Genomic DNA, 26,177 nt, shown 5'->3' on the forward strand with positions numbered 1-26,177 from the left:
TTGTGCTGTCGTGGAATATGATGAAATGTATTTCCATAAACAAATCAGAGAAAACCTGTTTTGTGTTTTACTGGGAACATGAGTGCTGTCACTTGTTCACTGGTCTTTTGTATGACTAGACCGCAGCATGCATGATGAAACAGTTTCCAGTGAAAAACCACGAGCCCCGAGGTCAGCCTCTGAGAAAATAGATTTAATATTCAAATAAGCAACACAGTCTACACAGTGGCTTGCAATCATCAGAGAGAAGACGAATATGGTAGTTGATCATTTACAGACATATGAAGTTTGGGGTTTTTTCCCAGCAGCTCTACAGAGATGACATGAAAAATTCACATTCCTATCATATTCAAACATGCATAATTTACTGTACAGACATAGAGCCGAAGGCAGAGGTGAGCTTGATTCTCACTAAGGCACCCGTGATTAAACCCTCTACCATCAGTGTGCATAAAAGAACTAGCTAAATTTGGTTTATTTAGGTGGTTACTGTCATGTATGATCTTTTTATTACAGGCTGATTTCCCAGACTGAGAGCATTGTTGTTTATTAATCAGAAAAAGAAAGTTATTGTTGAAAACAAGACTGTAACCTATTAAAAAGGGGCTACAGAGTAAGTATTTGCTGTAAACTACAGTGTGAGGCAATATAACAAGAAAACTATATTAACAAAAGAAAAACAAAGATTTGTAACTTCTTAAGAAAATCTGTCTTGTACTCTGTATTTAACTGATCAAATAAATGGTTAATTGCCTTGTTAGAAAAAGGAAGGCCATCACAGCGCTGACGCTGCACCAGTAAAAGACAAACTGCTTTGGCTGAGACACGTTTTTAGCAGTGCTTTCCTCAAACACTCAGGAAAACTGGAAAACACAAAATCATATCAAAATCAACAGGAAAAAAAAAGAAAAGAAACAAACAAACAGAACAGTTAGATTCACCAATATCCAAGACATTTATGACACTAAAAATATGATTTTAATTAGTAAGGAGATAATACTTTAGTAGAAATTGGGATAAACACATCTTAACCTCCTAACACTCACTGGCTGTTTGGGGATCTGCTGTCGAGTGCAGATTTTTACAAAAAATTTTCTTACACTTTTGACACCTTGGTTTGAATGACTGTTAACATCAACTTTAGAGCATCGTTAGCTGAAGCAACGTAGGCAATTATGCTAAATGTGTGTGTGTGTGTGTGTGTGTGTGTGTGTGTGTGTGTGTGTGTTGCTATTGTAGGGTCTTCCTTTCTCTTGACACCCCCCCCCCCAGTGGCCCCTGTCTATGAGCCTTGAAGAAAAAGCTAGCCAATTAGCAAATTAAGGCTAACTTGGCAAAAGTTAAAGCAAAAATAAAACTACAACAAATACAACAGTTTCTTTATTTTTTTTATTATTCTATTATTCTTATTTTATTATTATTTCAATTCAATATTTGTTTATTTACCCAAGAAAGGCTAAAAGAATGACCAATATTTGCAGAGAATCTGACCCATGTAAACCATAAAAGAATACTGGGACGGTTTTGTGATTTAAAAGGTTTCCCAGCTGTGAAAATATCTGCCTATCGGTAGTTTTTAATATGTTTAATATGAAGTTGTAAAAGTAAAATTGAGTATGCGAGGTTTCAGCTATTGCTACTTATTTAATTATTAGTGTTTATTAACACATAATGTTTCTAGAGGCTAATGATGTAATGTTGCTTGGTACAATACCACCACAAAACTCTGTACTAAGCAAAGCAGTCCTTCCTTGCACTTGACTATGAATAGTAGGGTGTGTTATATTTGCATGACCTGTAAACAAAAAGGGATTTGTTTTTTTTTATTTGCGCTAAATTTAACTGAATGTTTTTTGTTTGTTTGTCTTTCTTTTTTAAAAAAAAATTGCTGGCATTTGATATTAATGCTACAGTTTTTTCCTATTTGTACATTTTTGCGTTGATCATTGTGTTTGAATGTAGTGTGAACTACACTCCCCAGGCGATTTTACTTAGTTCACCTGCTGTCAGTTCATTAATCACTGATGACTGTACAGTTGTTGCTTAAGGCAGGGATTTACTATAACTAAACACTGAGCTGCAAACTTCATACATTTTTCCTCACTGAATCTTTTTTGAAAAATGATTGTAATGTAATCATTATGAAACAATTTTCAGCCTCTTTAGTTTGCAAGCATCGTTTGATGCGTCAGACATATGCTGCTACACAGTACCATTACAAACACGATTCATGATTTTTAGCATCTTCTCTGAAACATCATACCAGTGTGCTACAGTTAAACATATTTATTATATTACTATTACAAGTGACACACACTGTGCCAAAAGTGTATGTAATGGTTTTCAAAAAAAAAAGAAGTGATTTATTAGATATTTCTCAATAAAAGATAAAAAGGTTCTTGAGTGCTTGTGATGCATTCATTTCCCCAGCCTCCTGGCGACATCCTTATAGGCTAGCTCGATTTCCACATCAGCTGCACAGGTGTTGATGAACTCGTCCTGTTTGTAAGCATTTCCGAGGTACCGCCACAAACCTCTGAACTCTGACGGGATCTCATAGTTTCTGTATTTCTTTGCAACCACCTGCAAAAGCGCAAGTTATTTTGACACTGCTAAAAGCCAAAGTTAAATGATTAAAGTAGCTGAAGATAAAGAAACCACTCCGGCGGAGGCTACCTTAACGACATGAAGCTTTGGTAGAAGGTTGCAGTCAGCAAGTGTCAGTTCATTTCCGTCCAGGAACTTGCGAGTGGATTCTCCCTCGTCTGCCTCATCAGGGAGAGGACTAATCAGGTACTCGTCCAGCTTAGCCAGGGCCTTGTTTAGATTGGCCTCTAAAGCTAAAACACACAGGAAGCATTAACATAGGATTTTAAAAGACGACAAACCCAATTATAGACATATTTCCTGGGTGCTGCATGCTCACCTCGATTTTTATCCGGTTTAGTGTTTTTGACAAAAGCTGAAAATCTGGCAAATATGTCATTTCCTGCTGTGTTGGATTCACGATTCTTTGCTGCAAGTTTGGGGTACCTGACAAAACAGCAGAACATTGTTTCGGGCTGTTACCTGGCCTATTTACCAATCTCTTTTTGTCTGCTTGTGTGTGAGACCTACTTTGGTGGAGCCAGCTTTTCCTCCAGGAATTCCTCTATTTTGTTGACATCAGAGTAAACTTCCCCTTCGAAAGTGAGGAAGGGTGGGTGTGTGCCAGGAGCCAGGTTGTGAAGATCAGCTGGTTTCCTGATTAGAGTGGAATCATTTTTACACCCTCTTCAATAAATGTGTCAAATATGTAATAACACTGATAATGTAGTAATGAGGCTCTTAAAACTTAATTGCGACCCTCAGAGACTTTGTTTATTACCGTCATGTATATCTCAGAGCAGCACTTGGAGCCAGAGCGTAATTAAATAGACCTCTGAAAGCTATTTTTAACTTTTGTCGATAAAAGAAAATGTTAAGTAGGTTTGTGTAATACTGCAAACAATATCAAACATTTTTTTTGTTTTTCTTATTTAACAATGTTTGTTTTATGACTATTTCGATTCACAGAACTAGGAACTATTCTCAAAGACTGCTTAAAGAAATTTCAATAAAGCTTATAAAAGAATGTTAAAAAGATAGTCATACAATATACAATGTAATACATTTCGTAGTATGTTTACATGTTTCAATAAATCGCTACATCTAAGCTGTGTCCAAATTCAGAGGCTGCATCCTCCTTAGGACCCGGCTTTCGCGCTCTACGTGGGTCGGGTCCTCCGAAGGCCGGGTAGGCTGGAAGTGAGCGGCTGTGAAATGGGACGGTCTAGCCTTCAGATTTGCATCACCGCTGTCTCTGTGGAGTTTAATAAACTCGGCCGTCTGCTCCTTGCTATCTAAAATATAACAGGACACTGCCGTAAATTCTCGACCATCTTACACTTCTGTTTAATCAGTTTTTCTGTTTAACGTTTTTTCAGCTGTGTAAAAACTATAACTTTAATCTCAGCCAAACTGATTTACTCACGAACAAATAAAACACTGAAAAAAGCCAAACAATAACTGTTTAAGTTATCTAAGGGACTTATATATCATGTTTAACCTGAGTAGCGAAAGACCGCGGGGGGTATGAAAAGAATGTGCCTGGAGTCCGGTGTTCTCGCCGGCTAGCTATCGAGCTGGGAAACAAATGTCTCCGAAAACGTCGGAGCACTTTTGGAAATATGTGATATCTTGATAAACCGAACAGATATTTGAAGTTTACGCAGCTCCATTCTCGCCTGAAAATATCTTAAAAGTTTATTTTGTGACTCAGAAAGAGTAATAAGAGTAATATTAAAACTAAGTATTGTTGGAAACTGGAATTGGCTGGGCCACGCTATGAATTCTGGGATAGGTTGGGCCACGAAGGATACACCCGACCTCTGCTTCAAATCTGGGAAGAAGGAGGACGCTTTTGGAAGAGTCTACGAATTTGGACACCCTAGGGTGACCATATTTTGATTTCCAAAAAAGAGGACACTTGGCCCAGTCATGAAGAACTTTAATAATACTGTTGGCTTAAAGAAAATTTTAACATATTTAAACTATGCCTTCTCTGTGCGGTTAATGAATGGTGAAACAAAAAAGTCATATAGACTTTTACAAGTCAACAAGGGCAAAAAAAATAACTTAAAAACCTCTGGAATTAAATAATGGTACAGAAATAATGCTCATCTGTATAAGAAAAATGACCAGTACCGGGACGGTACGAGGGAAATTTCTTTTGCAGTTCGTCTGTAAAGCTGCAGTTGCGCTTTGGCATCTTTTAAACATCACCAGGCGCGCTGCTGCGCGCTGTCTGTCCCGTCTGTGAGGGCAGAACAACAACTCACAAAGCCGCAGCTTGGAGATGACGTTACACATATGGGTCCTCTGTAGGAAAACCCGGACATTTTCATCAATCTCGACGGTTGGACACCCTAGGACAGCCTTCGTCGTGTCGCTGTGATGTAATCGGCCTACAAATGCAGCCTCAGCAGGATGCAGCCTATGAATTTGGCCACAGCTCTTGTTCCCATTTTCATAGCAAAACAAAGAAATGAAGGGAGGATGAAGACTTTTGCACAACACTGGATGATAACTGTATCGTGAACTGTATTAAGGCTTAAAAGTAAGCATGATTAAGGCTGTGGCTGTTTTGAATGATAGAGGCACCTACCCATAGACATATTCTATGGATAGCTTGCTTGCTAGCCAAAATTAGCATCATAGCCCTTAGCTAGCAAGCTAACAATTGAAATGTTAGCTACTAATTCCCACAGACTACCCTCTCGTCCAAATGTGTTTTTAAAATGGCAACCCGAAGGCTCCAAAAGCTACATCCATCTATTACATGGAATCTATGAGTTAAACGAGGCGAAATTTTGACCGTTTGGTAAAAGAGAATTACTGCATTTGAATAAAACACCAAATCCACACTTTTAAGCTTAAATTTCAAAACTTACATTTTAACTACAGATTTTATCTACTGTTCTGATTTTATCTACTGTTTTTTTAATCAATTTTAAATCATGCTTTTTATTTGTTTTTGTTTTTTAATGTCTCTGTAAAGCACTTTGAATCACCTTGTTGTTGAATTGTGCTATATAAATAAACTTGCCTTACCTTGCCTTGCCTTGCCTTACTGCAACAAAGAGCTAAACAGACAGAATTCCTGTTCCTACAACTGTGCAGCTGAAAATACAGATCTAAACGTAATACTAATATTGTGACAAAACTTTATTTGCATTACATTGTGTATCTATTAATTTATTTTATTTATTTATTTATTTATTTTTACAAGGAACGCAACCAAGAAAAGAATTTATATGAATTTTGGGGCTCAAATAAAAACAGGCACAAAAAACCCCAACCCAAACAACAAAAAACACCAGCTGAGATATTTTATATACTTTATAATATGTAAATGGCTTGATTGTGAACTGTAACTTGACAGCACAACACTGTGTTATCATGTAACACAATAACATTTAGTTATTACCTCTTTAGGTCAACAGTGGTGACGTTGAAGACAACACCTTTCAGCCACAGGATCATGAAGAGGCGCTGGGAGAAAGGACAGTTTCCAATGCTCTCACCATCACTCCCAGCCTGTAATATAGTTTAGAGCTGAGTACAAAACAGAATGTGCATTTGTAATACATAGAGATGAATGCTGACTTACTCTTCTTTTAATGCATGCAAGGATCCACTGACAGACACATTTACACACATACACTGATTCACACACTTGCACACAATGCATGCAGTCCCGATGAGCTATCAATTAATCAGCTCACTGGCACAGTGAAAGACGAAGAATCAGTGCTTTATAGTGTGAAGCAGGGGTTTTGCAGTTGGGCTCGTGTGTATATTATCGAAATAGAAAGTGTGTATGTTTGTGTACATGTGTTCTTCAGTGTGTGCGTGAATGCAAAGCTGCAACAGGACACTGTAACGAGACACCAGGTCTAACATGAATAATCCACGCTGCTTCCATTACATGCTTCACTGCCTGTTTGGACTTCTGGTCCCTACCTACTGCAGCAGTGTGTATCAAATCATACAACAGCGCTCACTGTCGAGCCAAGGAAACACTCATACTTCACCTAAAACATTTTTCAATCTTATTTTAAGAGACGAAAACCTATTTTAGCCAAAAATGTACTGTATGAAGCTTATAGTGTTTCAAGAATTTTCTCATTGCTGTTGCCATCAATTCAGGTACAGTACAGAAGACACTGAAGCACTGAATGTTGCATAATATATACATTTTAATCAGTTGCAATGTGAAGAACCTGACTTATATACCACTTAAATCATATTTTCATGTGATTTGTGGTAATTGGTAATTAAATGCTCACTGCATCTACTGTATACAGTAAGCTACCATTGTTTCCGATTCACTTCTCCAATCCAACCTCTTCTTCTATCAAAATCAGCAGGAAAGTAACAAAAAGCAGGATTCTCTTCCTGCCCTTGTTGATTGCTGCAGCTAGCAAAGGGAAAGTTCACTGACCAGTCTGTAGACTTGCCTAACTGTGACTTTAGTGGTAAATTTCTCAGCGGCTGCAGAGAACACTCACAGCCAGTTAGGGAATACTCTTTATTTCCTCACGACTGGTGGTTGCCAGATGGGTCTTTTTCAACTGATCCTATAGCAGCACCACGACTGACAACAAAAATGATTAACGCCAGTTAAAGTTAACGCCAAGTGGTCAATGGTCACAGTTCTGCAAAACCTCAATTAAAAAAATATTGGTAGATATATATATATATATATGTATATATATATATATATATAGATATATATATATAGATATAGATATATAGATATATATATATATATCAGAATATATATTAGAATCAGAATTTTAATCTATAAAATTATTATTTTTTAAATCCACTAACAGTCTCAAAACAAGCTAAAAGTTAAACCAGATAGCTTAAAGTTTACTAGTTAGCCAGTCAGTTCATTTTAGCATAAAGACCAGAAATAAGGAAAACAGTTTGTCTGGATCTGTTAGAGACTCAGTTTGGATAGAAACTAATCAAACAAAATTAAGAAACAATGACACTCGGTTAATTCAAACAAATGAAATGAATGTTAATTTCTGGACTGTAGAGATGATGAGAGATGTGCTAGCTTACATGGCTAGCTAATGTCTCCTTTTTTCTATTATTTTTAACTCAGCATATATGTTCAAGTGTCCACAAAAATGGAATAAAGGAATAAAAAATGGTAAAGTAACATAATGAAAACTACTTGAAAGGTTATACATTCATGTTATGGTCTCATTTCAGAAAGGAAATGAATGTTCTCTTTACAGATATGTCAGTAACTTGTAAAGTGGGAGGAATTTGCCTTAGAGTCATCTCGTCATCACTAGTGACGACTCTTATTCTGAAGAACAGAAAAACAGACTTTTTGGAAAAAAAATACTAAATTTTTTTTTATTTCTGTTAGGTAGAAACAAATTCATGAACAGTTTAATAATTCATAATTTCCTTGACTGCTGATTGTGAGGATTGTAAAATGTAAATATTCTGATTGGTTACTTTTAGAGTTATGGTTAGGGTTTGTAGTCGTCAACAGCTTTGACCTCAGTTGGTTAGAGGAACGTATTACTTAGTATACGTAGCAAGGATACATGTTATGCATTAGCATATTACGCCACATGCCAACAGATATTGTGGCTTAACCTTCAGCTATTAAAAGCTGCTGCTCTCAATACTGAAAGGACCCCAGTAATAATTCAGTAGGAGAGAGCAAGAGAGAGATTGTTTGTGCACGTGGGTGTCAGGTTAACACATGGAAAATCAGCACGCTACAACAACAACATGGCATGCACACGCTTGAAGAAGCCGCTAACCCCCCACCTTACCAAACACAGTCGTTATTTAGGTGATAATAATGTGTGCATACTGAACTTAAATGTTACTTGTCATACATAAAACGAAAAACATTATCAGCAGCATGCAAACATATGCAAATGTGCAGCGACATTAGATTCAGAAGTGAGACAAGAAATGATCGAATATTAGTTTGATGTTAGTTTGTGATGTACTCACACCAAAATGCACACATTTAGACCCCCACCTTGACAAACAGCTCAATATCAGGGTCCTTGTCCTCCTCGGCGGCAGTATCCGTCATGGTCAAGAAAGACTGGCTTTGTTTGCGTGTTTTATTTCCACAGTGCAGTTGTATTTGTTTGTGTGTATATGTTAGTGAGCCAGCTCAGTTTTCAGCAGATTCTCCTCCGGGTCCATTCGGTAAAGTCAGCTCAGTCCCACAGCAGCTCTGTCAGAGTGTCAGCTGAGGATGAGTGACGAAGAGAGAGAGAGGGAAAGAAGGTGGAGGGGGTGGTGTGTGTGTTTGTAAGGGGTTCAGTTTTCTACCTGAGTTCTTAGCCGTGGGGGCGTGACATTGCTGAGCAAAAATAACCCCTCTGTGGAGGGGTGGGGGTGTTGGTGAAAGTACTAATACAGTAAGTAGGGAAAGAGCAGAGCAAGGGTGCCCTGGCCCCTCGCACCTCTTACAGCTTTGATGGACAACAGCTGGGTGATTCTGAATCACCACTAGTCATTGTTACCATCTCAGACTTGTGGTGACTCAGACATCACCACCCATAGGTCTCATGGTGTCTGTGTCAGCATGGCTGCAAGGTGATGTCAAACACACAGAGAGCTTCTCACACAGTGCATGGTTTGTTTTGCACCCTATATCAGTGCTGTTCATCCCTCTGACCAAGATGTTTTAAAGGGGATGAGGAACAAGAAACATGATAACTAAATACAGTGTACAAAGTTGATGTAGAAAACATTAGGCATAATTTTATTTTATTTTTTGCCCTGTGATATAGCCCTTTAATACAGATGATATTACATTACAGTGGGACTGCACACAAGTTTAAACTTCTATTCCAGTTCAGTTCATTTATGTAGTGCCAAATGACAACAACAGTTGCATCAGTGTGCTTTATATTGTAAGGTAAAGATCTTACCATAATAGAAAGAAAACCACAACAATCAGATGACCCCCCCACTGGCAACAGTGGGAAGGAAAAACTCCATTTTAGCAGGAAGAAACCTAAGTCTTGTGAAGACATGATTTGCAAAGTAGTGAAGCAAGTATTTAGACCAGGGGTGGGCAACTCCAGGCCTCGAGGGCCAGTGTCCTGCAGGTTTTATCTGAGCAATCTGAGCAATGGGACTAGAAGGGCCTTGGTAAGGGAGGTGACCAAGAACCTGGTAATCATTTTGACAAAGCTCCAGGGTTTCTGGGTGGAGATAGGAGAAACTTTCTAGGAGGACAGCCATATCTGCTGGACTAATCAGGCCTGATGGCAGATGGTGAGACTTCTTGGTAAAAGGCACATGATAGCCCGCCTAGAGTTTGCCAAAAGACACCTGAAGGACTGTCATAGAAAAGACTGAACTCTTTGGACTAAATGCCAAAAGTCATGTCTGGAGGAAACTAGGCACTGCTCATAACCTGGCCATTACCATCCCCAACGTGAAACATGGTGGTGCTATGGGGATATTTTTAGGCAACAGTGTAAAACGAAAAACATACAAAAAAATTATTTCTCATTTGATATATCTATAGAACTAAGAAGTGCAACCTGAATAACACCAGATGTATATTTTATCCAATTTAAGGCATTTTTACAATAATAGTTTTTGGCATATTTCAGATTTTGTTTTCAAACTACGTTATTTTTACATTCAGAACTTTTGTCACACCAGTGTATCCTGTTTTGAACATTTTGCATAAGTGGCAACCCTGTAAGGAGTTGGTACTTGTACACTTTACTACAAATAATAAAGTGTATACAATCATAATATACAGCTGACAAAAGAAAGACAAATATGAGTGTATTTCTACACTAAGCATTACGATCTTTACTGTATGACTGGTCTCTCACAGAAAGTTTGTACATCATACAGGCTAATAAATCATTAAGGAAACACCCTCACACTATTCTGCCAAATGAGCATTTGTAATTAGTATGTAGAGTTTTCCAAACGACCTGTGGACATGTTCCAGGAGGTAAAAGATAAAGAGAACTTTATCTCGTTGTACTTCCACTGCTTTGTCAAAGCAATGATGTAGCCTTTAATATAGCTAATTACAGATGAGCATCTATATTATTATTATTGTTATTATTATCATTATTATTATTTCACAAGGGAGTTTCCCCTGTCAGGAAGGGCATGTGGTGTAAAAATCAGCCAAATCAAACATGTGGAGCCACTCGCTGTGGTGACCCTTTGTGAATAAGGAAGCAACTGAAAATAGTTTCTTCTGTTATTATTATTTTTATTATTAGTAGTATTAGTATGCTAAAGTCTGTAACACAATAATTTCCAACATAAAAAATGAATAAATCATTTATCATGTTATCTTTATAAAGGTGCTCTTTAGAAATGAGTACCGAAATTTTTGCTTACTAGCTGACAAATCATAGCAACTGATGCTAGCTAGTCAGGTTTAAGTGAATGTAGAGTATAGCAGTGTACACAGTAACCAGAGTTAGCTAGCTGTGTCTGTATATTAAATGTGTATAGCTATCTAGTGACTAAAGTTTGGTTCCTAAGATAACGCAAGGCTAACGTAAGTGCAAGGTAATTTAGACAGCACCTTATCAGACCTTAGAAGTTATTCAAACTGCTTTGCAGGCAAAAGATAAAAGAAATAAAAGATTATAAAACTGAATCTAACCAGAGGTACGTGTTTCAGACGTTTTAATTTAGAGGTTTTAGAATGAGTCTAAGAGAAAGTGGCATCAAACGGATTAGTTTAAATGAATCAGGATTTTCACAATGAAAGAGTTCGGAGACCCTGGGATTAGTTTGCGGGCTCTTTGTTGTTGCCTGCAGCAGACTTCGGCCTCTCTAATTCTGCTGCAGTGGCCTCTGGGTTATATTGCTATGTGCTGCTTTAGTGTCAATGTGTAACATTTATGATCCCTGTGTACTTGAGTGATAGTGGACTTTAGTGTGGAATGTGCTGATTGTGTAATAGCACATGTGTGGATTTAGAATGCTTATCGCTAATATAAGCTCGATAGACGAATGAAACGGACACACTCTCACTGTATACGTAACACACATGCACATACCAGTCTTCACATGGTCATTTGACAGGGACCGTCCCCAACTATCCCGGCACTGACTCCGAACATTCCCGTCAGTTCAACTGAGCTTATATTTAGAATCAGAGTATCTCCCTCCAGCACACATGCGCACATGTGCAGAGAAATGACTAAATACTATGGCCTATTAATAGAAGGATGTTTGTACGGAAGAGGCATAAGGTTCAAATGTGGCTTTATCACATTCCACATAAATTCACACACTATAGATAGTCACCGACCTTGTACACCACGATGATATGAACCTAATCATGACTGAAATTTATGGACGCTATAAGTTAGTTCAAAGAAAAAGAAGACGGCGTGTATGTATGTGTGTGCGTGTCCTGTAGAGCCACAATATATTTTACATTCACCTGATCTGAGCCTTTCTCTTTCCTACCTTAACAAAGAGCATGACCTTTGGTCCATCTTTGTCAGGCACTGGCTTCTCCTTAGCTGTTTCCTTCTCAGAGGCTGATGAAGATGATGATGAGGATCTGCGTGATTTGTCCACCTCCATCTCCCAGTTTAACTCATTCAACGGCTCTACCTGTGTGTTCTCCTCTTCTTCTTCCTCTTTTTCTTCTTTTTCTTCCTCTACCTCCTCCTCCCCACTGGAACTCCCCAGCTCCACTTTCTCCTCTTCTTTCTCACGAGAAGAAGAAGAAGAAGAAGATGAAGACGATGAGGAGGATGAGGAAGAGGACGTGCTCCCTCGCCTCTCCTCTGCGGGAGGCTCAGGCGCCGGGATTGAAGGAGGAGCTGGTATTCTTCTCGAGGCCACTTCGGCGTTTTCATACTCAGGAGTCAGATGCGAAAGATCTTCGTATGGGGCCTCGTAGGGCAATTCATATTCACCTGACGACTGGTTCTGGTAGGTCGGCTCTGGGTTCTCGTACACATTCCCCTCAGAAAGATCCATCCTGGTTGGAGAAATCAAACAGAGATGGTGGAGCGTGCCAAGGTGTAAAGCAGAGTGAGGGCGATCGCAACAGGGCCTATCTTATCAGAAGATACCCCAATCAGGACTTTGGACAGGGATGGCCGAAAGGCTGGGCCAAGGGGAACTGCAGTAAGTCAGTATACTGCATGTTATTACTGTTTTAGTGTCTATAAACACAATATAAGCATGTTTAAAAAATATATATGAGGGTCCATTCATTCCAAAATTATGTTCACACTGTCTATGTCAGCTGAACACATATCTAAACTGTACTTCAGATGCAGCAGAACTCTTTTGACAGATTGTAATTGTCCACGGTAATGTCGAGGTTATTATATTTTTTATGATTTGGAGAAAGCTAGGTAGGGAGCGCAACAAGACAAATAAAGTAAAATTGCACAGAGAAATGTTTTGTCAGTTGGGTTATCAGCATGTGCAATTTGTCATAATAGCTTTGTCACAACTGAAGCACAGGTCAAGGTTTAAAAGAACATGTGTAGACACACATGGAAATCCAGCATATAAGAGAAAGAGCTTGTAGAATTCTAGAGAGCTTAGAAGTTAATATTTTGTATGACTGCCTGCCATAAATCAAAGTTGGCTAAAAAGGTTTCACACTCTAAAGCACAACCCAACAAGTGACAAAGTGCTGTTCAAAAATTGTATTAACACAAGGCTCTCTTCGTAAGGAGCAAAGACTTGATGCCGCGGTCAAACGCCATGGTTTTTTCAGGACTCGGTTCAAGTAGCAGTTCTGTCAGGAAAGGAGAGAAAGGTCAGTGGAAGCTAGAGCTATTATGAGGATGGAGTGTCTTAACTGGATTAGGTTCTTCCTTGATGTTTCTTGGGAGGCAATGGTGGGACAGGAATGGACTGACCAGGGCTCCACGGAGAGACCAGAGATGTGAAGGTTGACATGCAGCTGACTATGGCATATTGGTTTCCTCAGTTCCTTTCTCAGAGGATGCAGACCAGCTTGGAAAGCCCAGGGAATGCTTTCCCAATATTTAAGACTCAACTTTGAAAACAGAGAAGGCAAGATATAAGCACAGGTTAAATTGTTGAGCACACTGTGAGCTTACATGATCTTGATTACCATGCCGATCTGACATACAGTTGTGTCTTGAGCTAGTCCTTGGTGAGGAGCAGCAACTGAGATGGCTCAAACATTGGGCAGACAATCCACTCATGGCCACCTGAAGGGAAAAACACTAGGAAGGCAACGAAGGAACCCTAAACCACCTCAAAACCATGGGACCAACTGTATTTTCGCAACACAACCTGACCTCTCATATGTTAGCTTTTATGTAATTTCCTTAAGTAGTCTTTAGGAATAACTCTAAATGCTTCTTGGAGGACATTCCAAGGCTCTTTTAAGGATGTTGGCTGCTTTTTCTTCTGTTCTCTGTCATGATGATCTCACACTGCTTAGGTAATGTTGAGGTCTGTGCTCCGGGGAGACCAATCCATGACCGATAGTGTCCCATTGTATGTTTTCTATCCTGATATACTTTTACTATATTGGCAGTTTGCTCTGGATCATTGTCGTGCCGAAAAGTCAAGCCAAATGGTATCACATGATCCAACACTGTTGATTCTTTTCTGTATTCATAATTCCATCGATAGATCCTCAACAGTGCTGGTTAAAAAGGAGCCCGTAACCATAACAGAGCCTCCACTCTGTTTTATGGTGTGGATCACCATGATGCCAAAAATGGCTTCTTGACAGCCACCCTTCTACTGAAGACATTTCTCATGTGGCTTCAGTGAAGAGCAACTACAGGGCCAGATGCATTTGTTAGGTCTTAAGGATATGACTGTCAGATACTCATCATTTGCTGTAGATACATTTATAGATCCGCCACTTCTTCTTTTCTCATCCACTTAGTTTCCTTAAATTTCTTAAGGACACATTGCACACCAGGCTGAGATAGGCCAAATTTTCAGCTTATGGATCACATTGGTGATGGAAAAAATTTGAATTTTATTTATTTTAAAATACTTTTTACCCAGCTGCCTAAAGCAAAAGTGTGTTTTAGATTTAATATCAAATAATATTTTAGGTGAAACCTGCAGGACAAAAAAGTAAACTGGATCCTATAAACTCTCATAATTTCACCTGTTAAATGACAGATTACACAAGTTTGGTTTAACTTTTAAACTCTCATCTCACTAAAACTGGTGTACAACCTACTTTTTTTCCACTCTGATATGCACAAATTTGTGCATACAAATCTACACGGCTTTCTTTGTGGGTTTAATGGTCCAAAAAGGGAATTTCCATCATCAGAAATGTCAAGGGAAATTCCAACACACGGCTAAAATGTTACCTTGAGGGGCATCATGTTGGAAAATATTATCTCAGTTGTTTTTTTTAACAGATTTACTAAAAACTGCATACAACCTGGGCCACACTTCTTTTTGATCTGTAGGAAATTCTCTATTGTGACAACACCATCAACTTGTTTTAACATGTTACCTAATTATTCTGAATAAAATAAAGATCAGAGTTATTTAGTGGTTAATAAAATGTGTTCAGATTCATCTCATAAGTCATGACACACCACTCTTTCCTACATAAGCTGCCTTTATTTTTATTTTATTTATTTATTTTTCTTGCCTGTCCCGTTCAGTACTTTAGCAATCAGAACTGTTGTTGGAAGGGCAGGAAAGATGCCCAACAGATTTATTTTTTCAAGTGGAGAAATGATGGCAATGCCATATTGGTCCACTTGATTGATCTATATTATTATAAGCTGCCTTTATAAGTTAAAAATATTGGTATCTGTGTTGGTTTCTGCAATATTTGATAGTGAATCGATACCAAAAATTGCAGCATTGCACGCCACTAAGCAGATGTTCCTCTTTAGCGACCCCTATAGGTAGTAGTCGAAAGAAGAGAAGATGTGTAATTTTTCCCTGGTCATGGCGTCAATCGACCGGTACGTCAAGTTTGCTACAACAAAAGCAAATAGCGAAAGGTTTATTTCAAAATTAAAGCACTACATTTTAACGCTCTATGAATAAACCAAGTTGTGCAAATATAGCATTTATTAATTATAAAAAACCAATTAAGTTGGCATTAAAATAGCAAACGAAACTACCAGACGCCAAAGAATTGCATTATTTTGTATCGCCGTTAGAGGCGCGATTTATTTTGAAATTTCTCACCGGAACTGAGTGAGAATGACATTAGCCAACTAGACAGCGTCTCAGCAGCGTTTGTTTGTGTGTTTTGTGAAAGTCCACCGGTGATGTTGCTGCGAAGATAGGGGGGGAAAGGTGTTCAGAGGCGCTGTTTGGAGCACAGTTATCCGTCAGCTCTGCCAGGGCAGGTAACGTGTTTAAACGGACTGTTGTTGGGGGAACGCTGTGACATTAGCAAGCTAACTTGGTATACGAACTGCTAACAGGCGCCCCTGCTGAAAGTGAAAATAAAAATTTTCTTGGTCGGGTGACCCAACACTTTTTGCATTTCCAATCTGCCAGTAGAAAACACGAGTTTTTGCATGGTTTTCAGTGTTTATTCGCTGTGTTATAAGTAGAGCTGTGTCGATATTTTCCCTTTAAGAACGGCGACTTCCTTGTTGTGTTTATTTCTCAGACTATTACTGTGAAAGCCAAGGCTTTTCGCTGGAAGTCCTTGGTGGCACTTCAGTACTTCCTCCAACACGTGCATGAAATGTAACTAGGTAGTGTATAAATAAAACAAAATGTCTTTAAAATAAAGAGTTAAATTAATGAATAAGGTATAATTTTATTTTTATAAACTTATTAATTGTGTTTTCTTTGCCGCACTACTCCATGCACTGATAAAATAAAATCGAACGTAAATGGCAAAGTTGTGAATAGGAAGAAAGCGCTGGAGAAACTGGTCCCAGTGAGGATAGTGGTTAGCATCAGCATCATTTAATTTCAACTGGAAATTAAATTATTTCAACTGGGGCTGTTTGTGTGGCTTATCTAGTGGAGTATCAGGGCCCTTTGCATGAATGTCCATGGTTAGGATGTGTGTGAAGAAAAATCCTTTGTCTGCTTTCATTTGTTTGTGCCCAAATAGTGGTTTCGTTTTTTAAATGGCAAATTTCCATATAAAACATGTTATATTTGAACACATGAGTGACCGTTCAAAATAATCCTTGTTTGTGTGATTCTGAGCTTGTTTCAGACAGCTTATCTTCTGTCTGAAACGAGCTGTTCTTTAAGCCGATGTTCTGATGGTTACCTGTGCCTAAACAGATGAAGCAGGTGGGTGGTGTGAAAGATGGCCTTATTTGTGGTATCTGCTCTTATTGATGTCATATAGACCAAAATTGGGTTACAACCCCCCCCCCCCCCAGAACAAACTGTCTAAAGTGAAGAGCTTATGGCAGGCTACAACCTGAGCTTCTGACTCTCAGTGATCACTTCTACTCATCATTCATTAAAAGATTGGCCTTGTCCATTATGAGCATCCACCAATGTAACTCTATACATGCAGAAATAATCCTCACCCCTCACTTGGCTCTCTCTGAGCCTCTGTTCAAGCCAGTTCTTCCACCACTGTGACATACTCTTATGTCACTTGAGCCACTTATTGACTTTGTTTGCACAAAACACATCCTGTTTATCCACGTGCAAACCTGCAGGAAGAACAAACCTTCCAGCTTAAACCTGGTTTAGACCGTGGTCACAGCGTGTTAAAAGATTCTTACGGTTTCTGGCGACTGGTATTTTTAGCTGGTTGGAGTTTTCTGGCTTTCTTTGACTGCAAAGCCAACAACTATAAGTTTCACTTCCTATAAAGTAAAAGTGAAGGGCCAAAGAATAATTCTGGTATTTTGAGAATATTCATTTCCTTTGTCTATGTGAGACTTACACCTAGGGAAATCATACCCGGTGTAAGCCGATCTCATTTATTTAGCCTTTTTTGTATCTTTATCCTGAAAGCAGATTAATTTCCTGCAGGTGGGGTTTTCAGTCTGGCACACTGTAACCTTTAGCTTAGCAATGTGAAATTAAAACCCCTCTCAGCTTGGTTCGAGTATTTCAGGTTTCTGTTTTTTGTCTGACACATTTTCAGGATGTTGTTTCAATTGGTGCTGGCTTTCCTTTGTGGTGTTGGCGTTTGGGCCACAGAAAATACCACCACCCAGCAGGAACCGCCGCCGCTGCTGCTGGTGTCATTTGATGGGTTTCGAGCTGACTACCTGAAGAGGTTCCCCATGCCGAACCTGAAGCTCCTGTACAGCCAGGGGGTCCTGGTGGAGCAGCTCACTAATGTCTTCATCACCAAGACGTTTCCAAACCATTACAGCCTGGTAAGCCTGCTTTTGTTTGTTTGCGTGTGTGTATTTGAAAGATGATCTGTCTGATAGCTGTGTCTAATTCTGGTCTGAAAACACTTCCTTCCTTTGAATTTGATGCAAGAAATAAGCAGGTTCTTCTCTGAAAAACACATTGCCTCAAAACCCACAGCCTTTCTTTCGCTACCGTTTAACCCAGAGGCGACAACACTCAGGATTTCCAAGAAAAAAAACCAAAAGCCTCACTGCTTTCATCTTTCATCAGATTCACTAGTCGTTTCCTCCTGTTTATTTAGTCTGTAAGCATGCATTAAAAAGAAAGAACAGAGCTTTTGTTGAGCTGGAGTATCTCTAGAGTGAAAAGTTACACCAAAAAATTGACTTGGTCAGAACCATAGACTGTATATAAAAGATGGGCATAGTGACTTGAGTTGGGAGATGCTGAACACCTGTGATTGACAAGTCATTAGCTGATGAGTAAACTCCTTTTAATCTGCCTTTCTGATTGCAAATAAAGAACACAATTAAGAGGGCTATTATTCTACCATATGGGTTGCCCCCAGGTGGCCAACAGCAAGAATGCAGGTTTAAGAGTTGGGTCTTGTTTTAATAATCATTCTAATTATTAATTAATGTCATTAGCTGCAAAATGTTTCACTGGGTCTTTTATATATTTATTTTTTTAAATCACACAAGATTTTCAATTTTCCCATAAAAGCCTTGTAAATGTGATATTGTCATTAGGGCTGCACGATTAATCGTTAGAAAATCGCGATCTCGATTCATACTTATGTGCGATCTCATTTCTAAATGACAACGATTAAAAAAAAAAAAAAAAAGACGACGACGATTGTACCGCATTTTGATCCGGGACGTAATCTGCATGAAAACAAGCGCTCACTCTTCCTGCTGAACAAATGACAAGGGCGGAGCCTTATACCACGTGATACAGAAGCTGTGCCTGTGATGCTCAAATTGGCAGGGAAAAACAACGGAGAACACGTCAGGGATGACGAGGAAGTGACAGGAGAAAATCCGTCTGGGTCAACCACCCAAACATCAATAACGGGAACCTTATACAGCGCTTCCCTATACACGTCGAACTCCTGCAGGCACAAAGAAATTACGGAGGCTATTACTTATCACCTGGCTAAAGATATGGCTCCCATCAACACTGTGCAAAACGAGGGATTTAGGAAAATGATCAACACCCTAGACAAACGCTACACAGTGCCGTCCCGCAACTATTTTTCTATTGTTGGCGTCTGGTGTATACACGCAGTGTCGAGCAACGGTGGAGACACTGAGAATTTCAAGCAGTACAACATTTTCCGGCAACGACAAAATGTGAGGCCTTTATTGTTTTTATGTTTATTTATTGTTTTTATGTTACGAAGTTGATGTGCAGTTAATAAGTGCAATAAATATTTATATTGGAAAAGAAAATCGTGAGAGAATCGTGATCTCAATTCTAAGCAAAAAAATCGTGATTCTCATTTTATGCAAAATCGTGCAGCCCTAATTGTCATGGAAGTTTGTTACTGTCGTCAGATTTAAAAGGAAATATAAAAAAGAATCAATTTCAAAGTGTGATATTAGTGCTACACGATTGTTTTTGATCAGTACTGTGATGATGGCTATTTGTCATGATCATTCATTTATTTTTAAGGACAAAAATGTTTTTATTGCACTGTGAAGTAAGCATAACACTGCTTTCAGATCCACGTATGGAGCTGTACAAAAACCTAGTGCTAAATTAAACTGGGGACTGTATTTTCAGTGCAGTTGTGTTGCTTGGCTGCGCATCATTCTTTGCATATGATTTGTTCTTGGTTTATACCACTTGGCCTATTGCTAAAGACTTCCAAGCAATGCATCGAGATCCACTTCTAGGAACAAGCTCTTTGCATTCTGCTGGGACAGACATTCAAATCAAATCAAAATTCAGTTAACTGGGTTCCCAGACTTTTCACCTTTTAACATTTTGGAAGCTGCTTTTCATGCTTGACTAATCAAGTCTCTTAAAGATAGATAATAGAACAAAATCACATAGACAGTATAATATTATTGTTTTTATTATTGTTACCTCTGCAGGTTACAGGGCTTTATGCAGAGTCTCATGGTATCCTGGCCAGTAGAATGTATGATCCCATCAGCAAGAAGCACTTCAGCCTTAGCAACGACACCGACCCGATGTGGTGGAATGGGGCAGAGCCCCTCTGGATCACCGCGCTGGACTCCGGCTACAGCACTGCAGCCATGATGTGGCCCGGCTCCGACGTGACCATCAGGAACCGCACACCTACACACTTCTTTCCCTACAACCCCAACGTAACATTCCAGGAACGACTGGGGAATGTGACAAACTGGCTGTTAGGAAATGAAAAGGTTGAAATATCATGTCTCTGTGTTCCTATTTGTGGCGCTTTGTGGAGATGGTCTAATTTGGAAAAGCTGGAAGGTTTGACATTGTTTATGATTTTTATAATCCCACCAGGAACAAAGAGTGAAGTTTGCAGCTCTCTACTGGGAGGAGCCGGACAAATCAGGTCACACGTTCGGCCCTGACAACACCACCGCCATGGGCAAAGCGCTGAAGGAGGTACAGTCATTTGGTTATATTTAAATGCTCAAACAAGCTTACTAGGTTGTCATACTGCTACAGCAAACCTGCATGTACAGTGGAGGAAATAATTACTGGGTCCTCTGTTGAATTTGTAAGTTTGCTCACTTAAAAACAAATGAAGAGTCTGTAATTTTTGTGGTCGTTTCATTTTAATGCAGAAAGACAAAATATCAGCCAAAAATCCTGAAACCTAATACATAAAAGTTATAAACTGATTTGCATGTCATGAGTGAAATAATTGGCTCCCAAGCAGAAAAATTTGATATTATTGGAGGAGAAACCCTTGTTAGCAAGCACAGCTGTAAGACGTTTCTTGTAGTTGGTCACCATGTTTGGACACACATTAGGAGGGATTTTGACCCACTCCTCTTTCCAGAAACTCTCTAAATCCTTTACGTTTCTTGGCTGCCACTTATAAACTTAAAGCTTTAGTTTTAAGTTTATAAGTGGCAGCACGACTGAGGTCTGGAGACCAGCTAAGCCACTCCATGACCCTAATGTGGTTCTTTAGCCACTCCTTTGTGGCCTTGGTGTAATGTTTTGGGTCATTGTCATGCTGAAAGACCCATCATGACCCATCGTTAGTGTTCTGGCTGAGGGAAGGAGGTACTCATGCACTTTTTATGGCCCCATTCATTGGCCCCTACATGCAGTGAAGTCATCCTGCACTCTCAGCAGAAAAACAGACCCAATCCATAATGTTTCCATTTCCGCGCTTTACTGTAGGGCTGCTATTCATTGGGTCACATTTCTCTTGGCTACACGGCAGATTGAGTCGATGCCAAAGAGCTTGATTTTGGTTTTGTTTAACCACAGCTTTCTCCCAGTCCTTCTCTAAATCAGTGAGATGTTCACTGGTAAACTTCAGACGGAGCTGTACATGTGGCTTCTCTGAGCAGAGGCACAACAAGATTTCAATCAAATGCAGGCTGGTGCGTTATCATTAACAAGCTCCTCCCATGTAGTTTTGGGCTGATCCGAGACCTTTCTCTTGATCATCCTCAACACATCTTGCCTGGAGCTCCAGACCAATATTCTGATATACTGTCTCTCCACTAAAATGAAAGACTAGTTCCAGTGGTGCAAGTCTTTTTTTTTTACTTGATGCAGACATTTGTGTCTACTTGTGTGCGATCAGGTTGACGACAACATCGGCCTGCTGATGTCTGAGCTAAATCGGACCGGCCTCTGGGGTCGCATCAACGTGGTGATAACGAGCGACCACGGGATGGCCCAGTGCTCAGCCGATCGCCTCATACAGCTGGACAAGTGCCTCCCTGAAGACAACTACACACTGGTGGACCTCACACCTGTGGCGGCGCTCTTCCCAAATCAAAGTAACCGTGCTGAGCTCATCTCATATTACATAATGAAACTTGTGTCTCTGTTATTCTGTGCATTGAGCTCCCAGTTGCAATTTTCCATGTGTCTGCTGCCCAGGTGATCAAGCTGATGCTGTCTTCAATGCGCTGAGTAAGTGCCACCCCCACATGACGGCATACTTGAAGAAGTCCATTCCTGATAGGCTGCACTACCAGAACAATGTGCGCATTCAGCCAATCATACTGATTGCTGACGAAGGCTGGACCATAGTGAAGAAGGGGAACAAGTTGCCGAGATGTACGTGCTTTTTTAAAATGTATTTTTTAAAATAATGTTGAGTTTTTGATATGTTAAGAGTAAAAGACAAAAGCCAAAGCACAATGAATTAACTGCCTACAATATTAATGCCTGGTAATCCTCCTATTACTCCTTTTTACTTTTAGTGGGCGATCATGGCTATGACAATGCTCTTCCCAGCATGCACCCTTTCCTGGCAGCGACTGGGCCTGGCTTCCGTCAGGGTTATCAGCTGAACAGCTTAGAAACTGTGGATGTTTATGCACTCATGTGCCGCCTGCTGTCAGTGCCCGCGCAGCCCAACAATGGCACCCTGACCCAGGCTCGGTGCCTGTTGGCCGCTGAGGCCTGCGTAGATCTTCCCCTGGTTATCGGCCTGGTGGTGGGTGTCCTGCTGGTACTCACTACAATCACTGGTGAGTAAGAATAACGTGTCTTCTTGTTGTATTGTGTTGATGTGGGGGGAAAAAAAGGGGACCCAGATTGGAACCCTGTGGAAACCCCCAACATTTTCTCAGCCGACTGAGATGAACAAGCTATGATTTGTTTTTTCTTTTTTCTCCTCCTCAGTTTTGTTCAGGTCTCTGAGCACTCGCCGCCAATCAGGGCCTCGGCCTTTCCGGAGGCTGCAGGTCGACTATGATGATGATGACGACGACCCCTTGTTGGAGTAAACCAACTGTGTCGCAAACAGGTTTAGAACCACACATTTATCAAGAGCAGACCACAATGCAACTGAAAACAAGAATGTAAAAATGTAATCCAGGCTAAAAGCAAAAAAACAAAACAAAAAGAAGCTGCTTCAACTAAAGCCTGGAAGGAAATGCAATCTGTATAATTTAGTAGGCCTATCACTTACTTCCCCATCATTATGGGGAAGAGAGTACAATTGTGCAGTTTATTACGTGATTGTGTTATGAGACATAAATATGCCATGCTACTCTTTCAGCTGCTCCCCAGGCTTTGCTCTTGGGAGCACGTAAAGGTTAAAGACAGAAACATATGAGGAAGTTCAGAGTTCAGCGAACAGACTCAGAACTTTACCAGAGATTATTTTTTTCTCCTTTAAAGATTATAATGTCAAGCATGTTCACACAGCTTCCAGCCTGGCTACTTTCAGATCACGCTGTAAGAGTCCCTTTCTGACGACGTCAACAAACCATTTGAATTTGGAAGATCATTGCTGGTGGTGAGAACGGAGTCGCTGCCAACGGTCCAATCCAGGAGTCACATTTTCCAGGGACGGTGCGGACTAGAAAGGAAAGCTGGGAGGCAGAGTGGTAGTGACATGCAAGAAATGGCCAAGAGTGGACTTTTTTTACCATAACTAAACATGGCACTTTTCTTATTACACACACTCCCTACTGTATTAACAGTTTAGCCTGTATTATGTTTAACCTCTCTTTAATTGTCTGGTATTATGATTGTAAAATATGCCGCTCTGCTTCCTGTCCACGTTGGTGATCGGTCTTATGTTCCAAAATCCGCTCACAGCTAGACTGGGAATCCGTGGATAACAACGTTTGTGTGACTGCTAAGCCTGATTACAGAGGTCGGGTTTAGTGAACCCAGATAATGAAAAGACATCCCGGGTGTGTAAAACTAGCTTAATAATACAGGCCTCAGGTCTGCAGATCCCCTATGTTGAGTCGTGCACTGGTATAAATACAGCTGTGGGTAATGCTATATTCTGTTGTTGTTACTGAGTCTCCATAATGTTACTGCTGTTAAAAATCCTTGGACTTGAACATGTGACAAGAAGCCAGTGGTGATTAGCTGTGAAATTTTGGGGAAATATTGGCGAAGTCTTTGGTGGGAAGACGGTAACAATGAGACTGATATTATTATTATTAATATTCTCAAAGAAGAGACAAAAGCTACTGATTTAAGAGACTACTTTCATTTATCTTACTTTTCTTTCCATTTTTCTTTGGTAATGTTGTTTGAAGTTGTGTGCTGTTACATTTTATCAGCAGAGGGAGCCACTAGCTCATTTAACTCAGCTGTGACAAAGATTTGATTGTGATTAACCTTCAGTTTTCTTTATGAGGTGTTCTGTTTTGTTTGTTACACTGTTACCCAAGTCTGCCAAAACCTGAATTTTAAATCTGAATTGGTACAATAATATTAATTTGTAGAATTACAGGTAATTCCTCACAGTAGCTTTCTATGCCAATTGTTCACTTTACATGAGGGTGTGTCAGGGGTCCATCTGTGCTTCCTGTACATGAGTGATACCAAAGACTGTTAGATGCACAAAGAAATAATCAGCACTTACGTCTTTTTTTTTTCTTACACAGGGATTTGTATTACAAAATTAAAACTGTAATTGTTATTTTTAGCATCAGATAGGTTAGCTGCACACTTTTTTTTTAAAGAAACAGTACAAACGCAAATTCAGGTAGTAGTTTGAAACTTGAATAGTAATTTCAAAGGCTGTTTTATTTAATCTGATGCTCACAGAGGGAGCAACCACAGGTCTGCTGTCCTGATCAAGGAATTTAGATAGAGCACACGCCTGTTAGCAGGGATCAGAAACTGTCACCGCTCAAGGTCACAGCATGAGCCTGTTGATATTTAACACTCCTATTATTGGCAAATTCAACAACATGACTCGAACCAATGAGGGATGGATCCATATGACACATGTTTTTTGGGAATGTTGCTCTTGTGCTTGTAACCTTTCCTGTTTCCCCCCAAAATTTTAAAGAACATCAGTGACACACTGCTTCTCCTCACCAGAGCACTAGATGAATATTTAATAACATAAAAAACTTCTATCTTGTTTCTCTTGTAAGATTTAATGCAAACCAAAGGTCCCAGTTGTTTTGTTTATTGTTTCTTTATTAAATGGATTATATATATATAATGAAATGGGTGAAATATTTTCTGTACTTTTCAAGGGATTTATTGAGTATAATCACATTACAGAATAAAAACATACAACTTGCACTCAGTGCAGAGCTGCTTGCATACTTTAACCATTTAGAATGTGAAACCCTAACTTTTGTAAAGTTTGCCATGTGATGTTCCCTCTTCTGCATATTGCACATATAGTTATTTCTGATGGCTTTATGTAATGTGCACATATGTGGGCAGCTGTGGCTCAGGAAGTAGAGCAAGTTGTGCACTGAGTTAAATTCAGGCCACTGGTATGACAATTTTTTTTTAAATGCAGATGTCATATCCATGTGTTTAAATGCTACATGTATCCTCTGTCTGTATTGCACTCGCATCAAGGATTGATGTTTAAAGTTACTGTTTTTAGAAGTGTAAAAGAAATCTGTACTATGCAAATTGGGTCTGACATGTCAAAATATTTGTGTAGTTAGGAGATTTTGACAAAATAAAAAATGTTGGGAAGCCTGATTCGTCTCTTTGTGTAGTGATTCTGAGGAGGATTAAAACTCCTTATGTCAGCTGGCATTGGGAAAAACAACCGAGACACCTTTGGGAAAAATTAATTTATATTCCTTTATATTTTTTTTTCTCCATCGCAGTCACATTACAATGTAATAAAATGATAAACATATAAAATCAAACTCAATACTGACACATATACATTTGTTCTGTGTTGAAAACCAAACGAACTGTACATGTTTTCATTTATATTTCTTTCACATCATTTAAAATCTGTCATAATTTCTATGTAGTCATCTGTATTATTGTAAATCTTTGTCTCTTCACAGATAAATAGACTTTATTTTCAGGAGGTATTGTAACAAAAATAACACATTTCCTAATGGTGGCTGCCTAGAATCACCGAAAATATCATTCAACTCTTAACCGTAATGCTTAGGTACTATCGTAGACACGCAATACACAGACAAACTGAAGGTACATGATGTGTCTTCTCGTTTCCCTCCCATTTGTATTTGTTGTGAATTAGGGAAACCCCCTGAATGGTATCTCTCATGAGCTGACGTGGGAGCGATTTGAATTTCTGCAGTGAAGTTAGGACATGTTAGCCAGACAGCCCGACTCGCATATGAAATGTAATACACGCCCATGTTTTGGCTTTTTTGTGTTTGCACTGCACTCAGCTAGTTGATTCT

At 39.4% G+C, this 26,177-nt stretch overlaps 2 protein-coding genes across 3 annotated transcripts; one reads left to right on the forward strand and one right to left on the reverse strand.

Annotated features, from left to right (window-relative positions):
* Positions 1–183: 183 nt before the first annotated feature.
* Positions 184–8,817, reverse strand: clic5a (chloride intracellular channel 5a). The gene is made up of 6 exons (XM_063466160.1): positions 8,606–8,817; positions 6,008–6,117; positions 3,118–3,243; positions 2,927–3,033; positions 2,677–2,840; positions 184–2,583 (listed from the first exon to the last, which is right to left on the reverse strand). Exons 1-6 carry the CDS (start codon positions 8,660–8,662, stop codon positions 2,419–2,421), a joined length of 729 nt encoding a protein of 242 aa, XP_063322230.1. The 5' UTR covers positions 8,663–8,817; the 3' UTR covers positions 184–2,418.
* Positions 8,818–15,781: 6,964 nt separating this feature from the next.
* Positions 15,782–25,563, forward strand: enpp4 (ectonucleotide pyrophosphatase/phosphodiesterase 4). Of its 2 annotated transcripts, XM_063467928.1 has the most exons (9): positions 15,782–15,926; positions 17,654–17,891; positions 19,971–20,264; positions 20,374–20,478; positions 21,641–21,839; positions 21,943–22,122; positions 22,269–22,538; positions 22,693–22,816; positions 23,221–25,563. In XM_063467928.1, exons 2-8 carry the CDS (start codon positions 17,655–17,657, stop codon positions 22,794–22,796), a joined length of 1,389 nt encoding a protein of 462 aa, XP_063323998.1. In that variant the 5' UTR covers positions 15,782–15,926; position 17,654; the 3' UTR covers positions 22,797–22,816; positions 23,221–25,563. The 2 variants fall into 2 exon arrangements, with proteins under 2 accessions (XP_063323998.1, XP_063323997.1); XM_063467927.1 differs by having other exon boundaries at positions 22,693–25,563.
* The last annotated feature ends 614 nt before the right edge of the window (positions 25,564–26,177 follow it).

The sequence above is a fragment of the Pelmatolapia mariae genome, linkage group LG23 (genome assembly GCF_036321145.2).
Source record: "Pelmatolapia mariae isolate MD_Pm_ZW linkage group LG23, Pm_UMD_F_2, whole genome shotgun sequence".
Taxonomy (NCBI): Eukaryota; Metazoa; Chordata; class Actinopteri; order Cichliformes; family Cichlidae; genus Pelmatolapia; species Pelmatolapia mariae.

Excerpts from the sequence above, each read along its gene's own strand:
- clic5a (XM_063466160.1), bottom strand. The coding sequence starts at position 8,662 with ATGACGGATACTGCCGCCGAGGAGGACAAGGACCCTGATATTGAGCTG. Across the intron at positions 3,034-3,117 it reads GAAAAGCTGGCTCCACCAAA|GTACCCCAAACTTGCAGCAA; the intron begins GTAGGTCTCACA and ends CTGTTTTGTCAG. Across the intron at positions 2,841-2,926 it reads TAAACCGGATAAAAATCGAG|CTTTAGAGGCCAATCTAAAC; the intron begins GTGAGCATGCAG and ends TGTGTGTTTTAG.
- enpp4 (XM_063467927.1), top strand. The coding sequence starts at position 17,655 with ATGTTGTTTCAATTGGTGCTGGCTTTCCTTTGTGGTGTTGGCGTTTGG. Across the intron at positions 20,265-20,373 it reads GGCTGTTAGGAAATGAAAAG|GAACAAAGAGTGAAGTTTGC; the intron begins GTTGAAATATCA and ends TAATCCCACCAG. Across the intron at positions 20,479-21,640 it reads TGGGCAAAGCGCTGAAGGAG|GTTGACGACAACATCGGCCT; the intron begins GTACAGTCATTT and ends GTGTGCGATCAG.